Source organism: Lactuca saligna, chromosome 1, assembly GCF_052625555.1.
Source record: "Lactuca saligna cultivar CGN05327 chromosome 1, ASM5262555v1, whole genome shotgun sequence".
NCBI lineage: Eukaryota > Viridiplantae > Streptophyta > Magnoliopsida > Asterales > Asteraceae > Lactuca > Lactuca saligna.
Genome location: NC_136417.1, coordinates 191,774,280 through 191,784,108, shown reverse-complemented (window position 1 = coordinate 191,784,108; position 9,829 = coordinate 191,774,280). Strand labels below are relative to the sequence as shown.

At 36.4% G+C, this 9,829-nt stretch overlaps 1 protein-coding gene across 1 annotated transcript; it reads left to right on the top strand.

Moving 5' to 3' along the window:
* Window positions 1-6,880: 6,880 nt before the first annotated feature.
* LOC145047036 (Rrp15p protein) lies at window positions 6,881-9,622 on the top strand. The gene is made up of 9 exons (XM_078995285.1): window positions 6,881-7,107; window positions 7,740-8,232; window positions 8,377-8,478; window positions 8,571-8,652; window positions 8,763-8,782; window positions 8,865-8,925; window positions 9,058-9,116; window positions 9,202-9,300; window positions 9,390-9,622. The coding sequence occupies exons 2-9, from the start codon at window positions 7,771-7,773 to the stop codon at window positions 9,453-9,455; spliced, it is 951 nt and encodes a 316-aa protein (XP_078851411.1). The 5' UTR covers window positions 6,881-7,107; window positions 7,740-7,770; the 3' UTR covers window positions 9,456-9,622.
* The last annotated feature ends 207 nt before the right edge of the window (window positions 9,623-9,829 follow it).

The following is a 9,829-nucleotide window of genomic DNA, read 5'->3' as shown; positions in this document are numbered from 1 at the left end:
ATAACATGTATCACAAGAAAACTGTATCAAGACAGAATCAAAACAAATCAATTCAAAACTAAATCAACTCCCAGGACAAACTGAAGTTGTGGTGTGTGCGATGCCATCATCCCGAGCTCTTCCCTTTACTTGCGGAAGTACCTGAAACCAAAACTGAAATTGTAAGCACGAAGCTTAGTGAGCTCCCCCAGACTACCATATACCATACAATAACATATAAAAACATATTGGGCCTTTCCCATTGCATCGGACCAAAGTCTGGAAAGAAGTCCGGGACTAACCAGGGCCTTGCCCTCTGCATCGGACGGAAGTCCGGAAACTGCATCGGACCGAAGTCCGGAACTGACTAGGACCTTGTCCCCTGCATCGGACCGAAGTCCGGGACTAACTGCATCGGACCGAAATCCAAAACTTATTGGGACCTTGTCCCCTGCATCGGATCGAAGTCCGGAAACTGACTGAACATAACATAACATAGCATAAACATATCAACTAGCATAAGCACATATACTGCATACTGCATCGGACCTCAGTCCAGAACACATAACACAAGACATGACTGAATCACAAAGATATCAAGCAATCTAACTATTGCCTCGGACCAAAGTCCGGAAACTGACTGCTAACTAAACGGGCCGACATTGTGGTCGTAGACCTGCTCCTACTGGAAGGAAAACTCACCTCGCGATGCTGACTGCTGAACTCCTGAATGAGAAATCCCTGACTGCTGATCCGACTGCTTCCCAACTATCATGGGAAATAAAATACTAAATCGGAATAGGGATTCTCCTTTGGGTAAAATGACCATTTTACCCCTGCTATAGCATGGGTCACAACATGGCCCAAAAACCCTCAATTCCTTCTAAGTCCATCCATGGCCCCATTATAGGCCCACTAATGGCCTAATTTGCTATATTGGGCCCCATAACCCCTTTCTTGGGCCTTAGCAACTGAATTCTGATGGGCCATAAAGGCCCAAGGACCCTAAGCCTGAAACCCAGCCCACACTAAGTGTCACACCCCAAAACCAAGAACGGCGGAAACGTTCTGGGGTAGAGGATGTCATGTACGATATCACAACAATGTACAGTAGTAAACAAGCAATAACATCATCCATTGCATTAAAAGTAAAGTTTTAATACATGTGTGTTCTTTCAATGTAATAAGACACCAAAATATATAATCAAAATAAAAGATGAGTCTTGTATGTGCTTCGTCTTCTCAAAACCTGGCCATCGTACCTGTCTACTGGTGACCTGAGAATACAAGTTATTTTGAAAGCGAGTATCAGCCTAAAGCTGGTGAATTCATAAGTATTTAAGTGTCATTGTCTTGTTATGGAAAATTGTTATGAATGCCCTGTAATTCTTTAAATGAAACAGTTGATGTAAGTAATGAAAACCCTAGAAAATCCCTTATTTCCTACTAGTATGAAATGTAGTCTTCTACCAAGACCCGAATATTTTATAAGTGAAAATGATAGTTTTTCCTTTCTTTTGACTATTACTAAAAGCACTTAGTCTAACTCATCGTTTATGTGAATGTATCACAAAATAAAGTAATAGGAAAATGTATTAATGTAATTGTTATCCTTTTGTATTAGGATTAACACGACATCGCGAATAGCGAAATGTATAACCTTTGAACATCCGTAGATTGTTCAATTGTCCTCTGTAGCTACAGCAGGTGGAGGAAGGGTTGGTCCCGTAAAAGTATTCCTAATATAAGTATTAACCGTAGGCATCCGTAGATGTTCATCAACCTCTGTAGCGAACAGTAGGCCCAAGGAATGGTTAGTCCCGTAAAGGTACTCCTAGTATAAGTAATAACCATAAGCATCCGTAGATGTTCATCAACCACTAGTGCTAACAGCTGGGATTCAGAATGGTTAGTCCCGTCTAGACATCCCATTGAACTAGGATACGCAGGACAATTTACACAGAAGGTACTAATAAATCATCCTCGTGAATCGAGATACAAGTATTCATGTAAGTGTATATAGGTAAATGTATCTACGTAAAGGTACTCATGTAATGTATTCATGTAAGTGTATCCATGTAACCTATAATGTATAATATAGACTCATGACTAAACTGACTCTGATGTAATTCCTTGTAATAGGAATAATGTTTTGTATCTTCTATCTATCCCTATAATAGTTAACTGGAAGGTAATTGGTTGTCCAAGCAGGTTTATACACCCTTGCTACACAAGAGTGTGGGAACTGAATGAAGGATGAAAAGTATAACATCAATACATATATAAGAACATAAGTGCATAGATATAGTTTTGTTCAAGAAGGTAAAAATGGTTTTGTAAGACATCTAAGAGTTTTGAACAACAATTAACAATGACTTGATGTCATTTTTAATAAACATTTCAAAAACTAATACATTTGATAACAAAGTATTTTAAGATAGAAAACCATTTCATGCATCACATTTTGAAGTATGTGAAATCTGTTGGATGAAAACACAGTTATAAAATACATATGAGTGATTTAATAACATACTGTTTTCTACTTGTATTCCCCCCATTAAAGCATTTAAAATCATTTAAAACATTGATTAAGGGGTATGAACTCACCTGTTGTGAGTGGTTCTAACGGGTATACGTGTAGGGATGAGAAGTTCCACAAATGAAGTCCCAAGACACAATAAGTCCTAAATGACATATAAGGACACATATTGACATGAATATAGTGTTCATAACATCTATATGAAAGGAAACACCTTCCGGGACTAGGAAACACCTTGACCAAGTGTTGGAATCACATGTGATTCAACATAGGAAGGTACAAAGGCACTCACATGAGTTTACTACCATGAGTTCACGATCCAAGGGAGTTTACGGCTGTAAACTGATGGCTACTCATGTGGGAATGCAAGTTTGAAGGCTAGGGAACGATTTAGGGACATTAACTCTAACCTAGGATGAAAAAGACCACCTTCCTTGGAGTTTTTGAGGAGTTCACGACCCTAATGATTTTACTACCGTAAACTCATGGTCATTTATGTTTATCAGGGTCCTAAAAGTTATAAGGAAGCATTCTAACTTCAAGCCTAAACCTTAGGAAGTGTTTGTGGCATCAAAACACCCCTAACTTGAGTTTACGACCCATGGACCATTTGGTCATGTGTTTGCGGCCGTAAACACTCATGGGTGTTGGTATTTTGATTGTTTTGGGTCCTAGACACATCAAGGTAAAGTGCTATGCTAGTCTCTTGGATTAATGAAGGCATTTTGGGCATTTTGGCAACTTAAAACGGAGTTCACGGCCCAAGAACATCCTTGGCCGTGAACTCACTTTTAGCCCTTGATTCTTAATGTTTTTGATGTCTAAACAAGCCATGGTTAGTCTCTAGGTTTAGTTTCCAAAGTTTGGAGGGACATTGGGCACTCTTTGGCCCTAAATTTAGTGTTCACGGTCCAAGAAGATCTTGGGCCGTGAACACCTTTTACTTGGTGTTTTGAGGTTGTTTTCTAGCCTTAAACTCATTAGTGTACAAGTCCAAACTAGTTTCATTGCTTAAGGAAGGGACTAGGCACCATTTGGCCTTTATAAAAGAGTTTACTCCCCAAGTGTTATTGGGCGGTAAACTCTCAAATCTTGCTGTTTTGTTATGATTTTGATGTTATTAGGCACAATCTAAGCTATATAATACAACTAGATAGAAGTACTCATGATTTGGGATGAAAACCCGCAGATCCGTTAGAGAGAATTCGGCTTTTCTCTATTTGGAAATGTAACTAATTAATAAATATGGTTCAGAATCCTATATATAGTCTTGAGATTTTTGGCAGAAAATATTTTATTCACAAAATGAACTCTAATATCATAGAGTTTTGGAATAACAGAGTTGCACAAAACCCTAGTGCATCCACTCTCCTGATATCTCCTTAAGTGTAAACCCTGAAATACTCAAACTTATACCCAAAAGTCTGGAAATTCACTGTAACTGTTCTAACTTCTATTGACTTGATATGGTTTGTTCAAAATGGAAATTTCAGGTTATCACACTAAGGCCCAACACTCGAAGCCCAAACTGGCAGCGTACGCGGGGCGTACACCAAGGTACGCTGAGCGTACTGGGTGCTGGCTTGTACGCGGCGCGTACTTCCTTGTACGCGACACGTACTTCCTTGTACGCCCAACATACAACTCTGTTAAGTCAACATCTCATTAAGTGCTTAATAATCCGATCCAGAAGCTACAAATCCAGATCCTAAGCTTATTCCATGAGTTAAGCCATAAAGTTGCTTACTTAATGGCTTACAAGTCTCATAAAGGCTCAAACTTCCACAAATAACATTCTACTTCCATGAAGCTAACTAGATCTCATGCATGGTTCCATATAAGCCACAAAGATCGAAACTTTACTGCTATGGGGACACTTGAGTTTCAAGGATAGCAATCCCAAGCTCCAAAAACGAAGTTGCATGATAAAGGTCCTTCCTTTGGACCTAAAAGGTCCAAACTTCCAAAAACTCCTAGATCTAAGCTTACAAGAGGAAAGTTGGAAGCTTTATACCTCTTTTGAATGCTAAATGAAGGAATGATCCTAGATCTTTGAGCTTAAGGTACTCAAGTTCTCCTTCTTCCACTTCTCTTCTTCTTCTTCCCAACTTTTCTTCACAAAAATGAGCCCAAAAGATCAAACACGCACACAACAAGGAGAAAGGGACGAACTAGGGTTTTCTGGGGGTGAGGGATAAGTGAGGAGGCCAAATGGGAGGCTATAATGGGGTTTAAATACGTCTCAAACCCTAAAATTAGGGTTTTTCCTCTGGCCGCGTACGCTGGGCGTACACTATGGTACGTTACGCGTACGCTTCTCCTCCCCGCGTTTCATTTAGCCATTACGCCCAGCGTACAACAGGTTACGCCCCGCATACGGCTTATGGGCAGGCTATAACTTGGCCCAAAAAAAGGCCCACTCTCATATACAATTCCATTATAGCCCAAAAAAACTTGAGAATTTAAATAGATTTATACCTCGGAAGTCGATCGTTACAAATCAAGTAATAACCATATCATGTTGTGTATATATTTTAAACACATCTAAACAACACACATAACATTTAAGCATTTAGAATACTTGTATCTATGTGTAAGTTGAAATTAACTATACACTCACTTGTTAAAAGTGGATGACTAGTGAATTGGGCAGCTGATACATGTAAGAAAAAGAATTGGGTAGATTAGTAACAACCTAATACCTATTAAGTTGTATACTGGTGAAAACAATCCAATACCTATTGAATTGAATTCATATCAAGTCAAGAACACGTCCCAACAATGATAAGTGGTGAATTATGAGAATAATTCAAGGTGAACAAAGGGGTTCTTTGATTAGAATTCATGTGTATCTGTTACATATGTAAAAACGTGGCTTATATGATGCCTTATTACAATTTTAGTAGTTACAAGCAAACCAACCAACCACCAATCAAATCTAGTAAATTAAGACCAAAGTAACTCTCAAAACAACAAAAAAAAACAAGTAAAATACTTAAAGAACCAAACAGGAATGACCAGAATGCTAAAAAACGTTCATGCTCCATCAAGAAGCCATAAAGATGTAACCCTAATCCACAAAGGTCACCAAAACGTCTAGAAGGAGTTATAAAGCCAAGAAGTAACGGTTAGAGCACTTATGAAGTTTTGAAAACTTAAATGTAACAGTTTTGGTCTTCAATACTGAAATGTAACGTCTTGACACCTTCCATATTACAAATCTTCGCGTCCTCAAGCATATCTGCCACGCGAACTCCTCCCATACTTCCATGCAACCAGTTTTAGTCATGTCACTTGTCCTATCACCATCCCATGCAAAAGTGTGTTGCACATTGCTACGTCGAAACTTCGAAAAATCATAACTTCAACATATGAATTCAAATTTAGACATTCTTTATATGCATACTATAACTTTTATGATCACTACAACTTTTGTTTAGATTGCTTAGGCTAATAAGTGACCTATCTCCGATTCATACTTTACGACACACTTTTTCTGTCTAGGGTTGGACGCAAATTTTCAAACAATCATAAATTCTTCATGAGAAGTCAAATTCAAGCGTTCTATATACCCACAAAGTCGTCATCAAGACTACTACAACTCTCATCAAGATTATTTAATCCAAAATAATCCATTATTAAAATTATCTATTTATTGCTTGAAAGTTGTACGCCGAATAATTATTACTTACTATATCTTAAATGTCTAGCTTGAATTTGCGGGTATTACATTGTGCTACACCGACAAAGTCATCGGTTTCACCACTGTTATAGATACACTAAACTACTGCCATTACCACCTCCAACGAGGTTTCCAACCTTGATCTGGAAGGTTAGTTGCCTCCAACAACACATGTTGAGAAAGTGGGTTCTCCGGAGGAGAGAGAGAGAGAGAGAGAGAGAGAGAGAGAGAGAGAGAGAGAGAGAGAGAGAGAGAGAGAGAGGTGGACCCTCAGTTTTTTTAATTAATAAAACTTTAAACTAAATAAAAAAGAAACATAAAAAATATATCAAAAATGTATTTTAGTCTTTTTAATTTTTCAAATAATGAAAATCACAATAAACATTATCAAAATATCACCAATCCAAAAATGTTGGGTTTGTACTAAAAAAAATACATGCCCACTTAATTTAGTATTTGATTTGGTCTGATTGACCTTGAGTTTTGGTTAGATTTTTAGTTTCAACCCAAAAATATTTTAAAACGAAGAAACCAAACCGATAAAGTCCACCACTAGCAATTTACCCCGAATCGAGACAAATCGAACCCAGTGACCCGATAAACTATCGGATTAAATGAAATATCCGTATTGCAATAGGTTTAACCCGAATCGGAATTTGATCCTCTTTGCCTAAACCCTAGAGCTAAACCCTTATTTCCCACTCATCCACACGCATTCGCTCAGTCTCTTCCTCCTCCGACTCCATTTTATCTTTCCGACGCTCCGTCTACGCCTCTCTCTAGTCTCTTCTTTTAATCAAGTAACGGTGAACTCAGGAAGAGCGATTGGCCAACCGCTTGTCTCGACTCTCAGTATAGAGCCCCTTTCTCGATCTCCGCCTCTCTGCATTCGCATCCTAAGTATCAAGTAAGTGTAACCTAGTTTTTTGTTTTAATTTTGTAAAAACTTTACCTAAATCATGTGATTTATTATATATTTAGTTTTGATGATGAAACAGCGAAGTTATATTTGATATTATGGCTGTTTTCTTGTTAATTTCTGAAGTGAGCACGCATTAGCTTTATGTCTTTATACTGGATGTCTCTGATTTGATATTTTCATTCAATTTCTTCTAGTTTAAATGTTCTTTTATTTGGACAATTTTAATTGTTTATTGTAAGATTAATTCCATTGTTTTTGTTTAGTAAGTATTCAAATGCTCTAGTTCCGTTTGAAGCTCTTTGCCAATTTCATTATGTAGGATGAATGTTTTTCGTTTTTGTATTTGAGTTGGTCTCTTGTTTATTGTTAAATTGTTTATCTTTTTTTGTCTTTCGATTTCATTTGGGTTATTGTAGTAGGTTAGGTGATTGTTTGAACTTCGAAGTCAACTTTTAAGTAATTTTGGTAAATTTATGATTGTGAGCTGACTGAATTTTGAAGTTTAAAGACTTTTCTTGTTATGTTTCTTCCAATTTCATGAATATTGTTTATTTGCTTCTTTTTCTTTCTATTTAAACTTGCATAATTCACAGCACTTTGATGATTTTATTTGTTAGATTTTAAGCAGAGCAAAAGGGGACTAGGGTAATGGCTGAAGAAGTTCAAATGCAAGAAGCTGGAAAAGGCCCAAGGAAGAGAAACATAGGTCACAAGAAGGGTAAGGGGAAGAAGAAAATGAAAGTCTTTCATGGAAGTGGTCAAAAGAAGGTCAAAATGGATGGAAAAACAAAAAAGCTTTTCCGGAAAAGGGCAAGAGATTATAATTCTGATGATAGTGAGGATGATGACAATGATATAGAAGAAGAAGAAGAAGAGGCTGCCCCTCCATTGAAGTTTGAAAAGAAACAGGTGCATATTGAAGATGAGGAAGATGAAGAAGAAGAAGATGATGAAAAATCTTCAGATGAAGAAGTTGATGTTGGCAATGATGTTTCTGATGATGAAGATGGTGAAATTCAACCTGGGATTATGAAGTTTTTTGAAGGAAACACATCATTCAAAAAAGCTTTTAAGAAGATTATAAAAAGAAGTGGAACAGATGATGTTCTGGTAAGCCTCTTCAATTTTATATATTTTTATTTATGTTAATTTGGGATTTTATGAGCCTTATTATATCTGTAAATAAAATTAGGCAAAAAAAGGTTTTAATTTAAAATGATTACAGATTGTAATGCTCTTTTGTTGTTGGTGTAGGGTCCTGTTTTATCTGCTCACAAAAAGCTTGTAGTAAAAAAACTTGCTGAAGATGCTGCTGAAAAGAAAGTGAAGGGTGATGCAAAAAAGGAAAAAACTTTGGTATAATATAATTTATTTTCTCATGATTTTTATAAATAGTTTAGGTCTATTTCCTAATTATATACAATTGATTTTTGTTGGATATAAAAAAGTTAGGAGAAAAAGGACACGTAAAGCCTGATGCCTTCTCAATTCCACATGAAAAACTACTCATAGGAGTTGCCACAAAAGGAGGTGATTATATATATTTATATTATATGTTATTTTAAAAAAAAAAAATTAGAAATTTATGCATCTTGAGACTAACTTGTTTTCAAAATTTCATGTGTTGGTGGAACTTTCAGTTGTCAAGCTATTTAACGCTGTGAGTTTCTGATTTTTGTTTTTTGAAAATTTTCTGTTTATATTTATGAGTTTAGCTTTATTATGTTTGTGGTTGTTTACAGGTTAACAAAGCTCAAAGTTCACAGAAAGGTTTAAATCCATCAAGATCCAAAGATGCTAAAGGTGTCCAACTAAATCCTTTTTTTTTTTTTTTTTTTTTTTTCTTTTTTAAATTTATTGTATTTATATAAAAAATGAAGTTATATAGATTTGTTGTTCTTTTACAGTGGTTGACTTTTTTCTTTGACTTTTTAGTGATTCAGAAACGGAGGAAAGAAGCCTTCTTTTCAGAGCTGGGCAAACCCTCATCAACGGTGCTTTTCTCTTTCTCTCTGTCTCACGCACACACACAGTGCAGGTTAGCAAATGGCTCACTTTAGTGATTGTTTTGCGGTGCAGGTTAGCACAAGTGGAGGTGGAGAAGGGCCTGCTTGGGCTCCTTTACGTGATAACTATATGCTGACAACTTCAAAGTTAAAAGATTGGGATAAAGCAGCTGTAAGAAAGTTCTCACTTGTTAAAATTACAGAAATACCCATTTAACACTATTAAAAATTATTAAATACAAAATTGTGATGGATGTGTAGGATGCCCCTGAAGCAGCGGATGATTTTGGAAGACAGGACGATAGTTCATCTGACGAGGATGATTAGTTTTGTGAATGTGAGAAAAAGGTCTAAAATGCCCTTGAGTTGATTTGGCAGTTTCTGTTGTGTAAAATTTTGCTTCATATTGAACTCAAAGCTCATTTTATTATTATAATTAGGGGTTTAAAGAAACTTGTACGCCAATTTCAGAGTATATGAATGTTTTTGACAAATTCTGGCAGATATTATTATAATAAGGTGATTGATAACTGAAGCCATTAAGTGAAACAGAATGAAATGATTCAGTGCTGAACTCTTTAGAGGTCTGAATGATTCAGTGCGATAAAATTGTTAAACGAATCTTTTGAATGAAAAAAATTATCATTTTACCACTCTAACAGAGAACACTTCTTCAAAGAATACATTTTTAATATAATTCG

Bases quoted from the DNA above. Each gene is read 5' to 3' on its own strand.
- LOC145047036 (XM_078995285.1), top strand. From the start codon at position 7,771: ATGGCTGAAGAAGTTCAAATGCAAGAAGCTGGAAAAGGCCCAAGGAAG. The intron at 8,233-8,376 runs GTAAGCCTCTTC...TTGTTGGTGTAG, and splicing joins GTGGAACAGATGATGTTCTG to GGTCCTGTTTTATCTGCTCA. The intron at 9,301-9,389 runs GTAAGAAAGTTC...ATGGATGTGTAG, and splicing joins AAGATTGGGATAAAGCAGCT to GATGCCCCTGAAGCAGCGGA.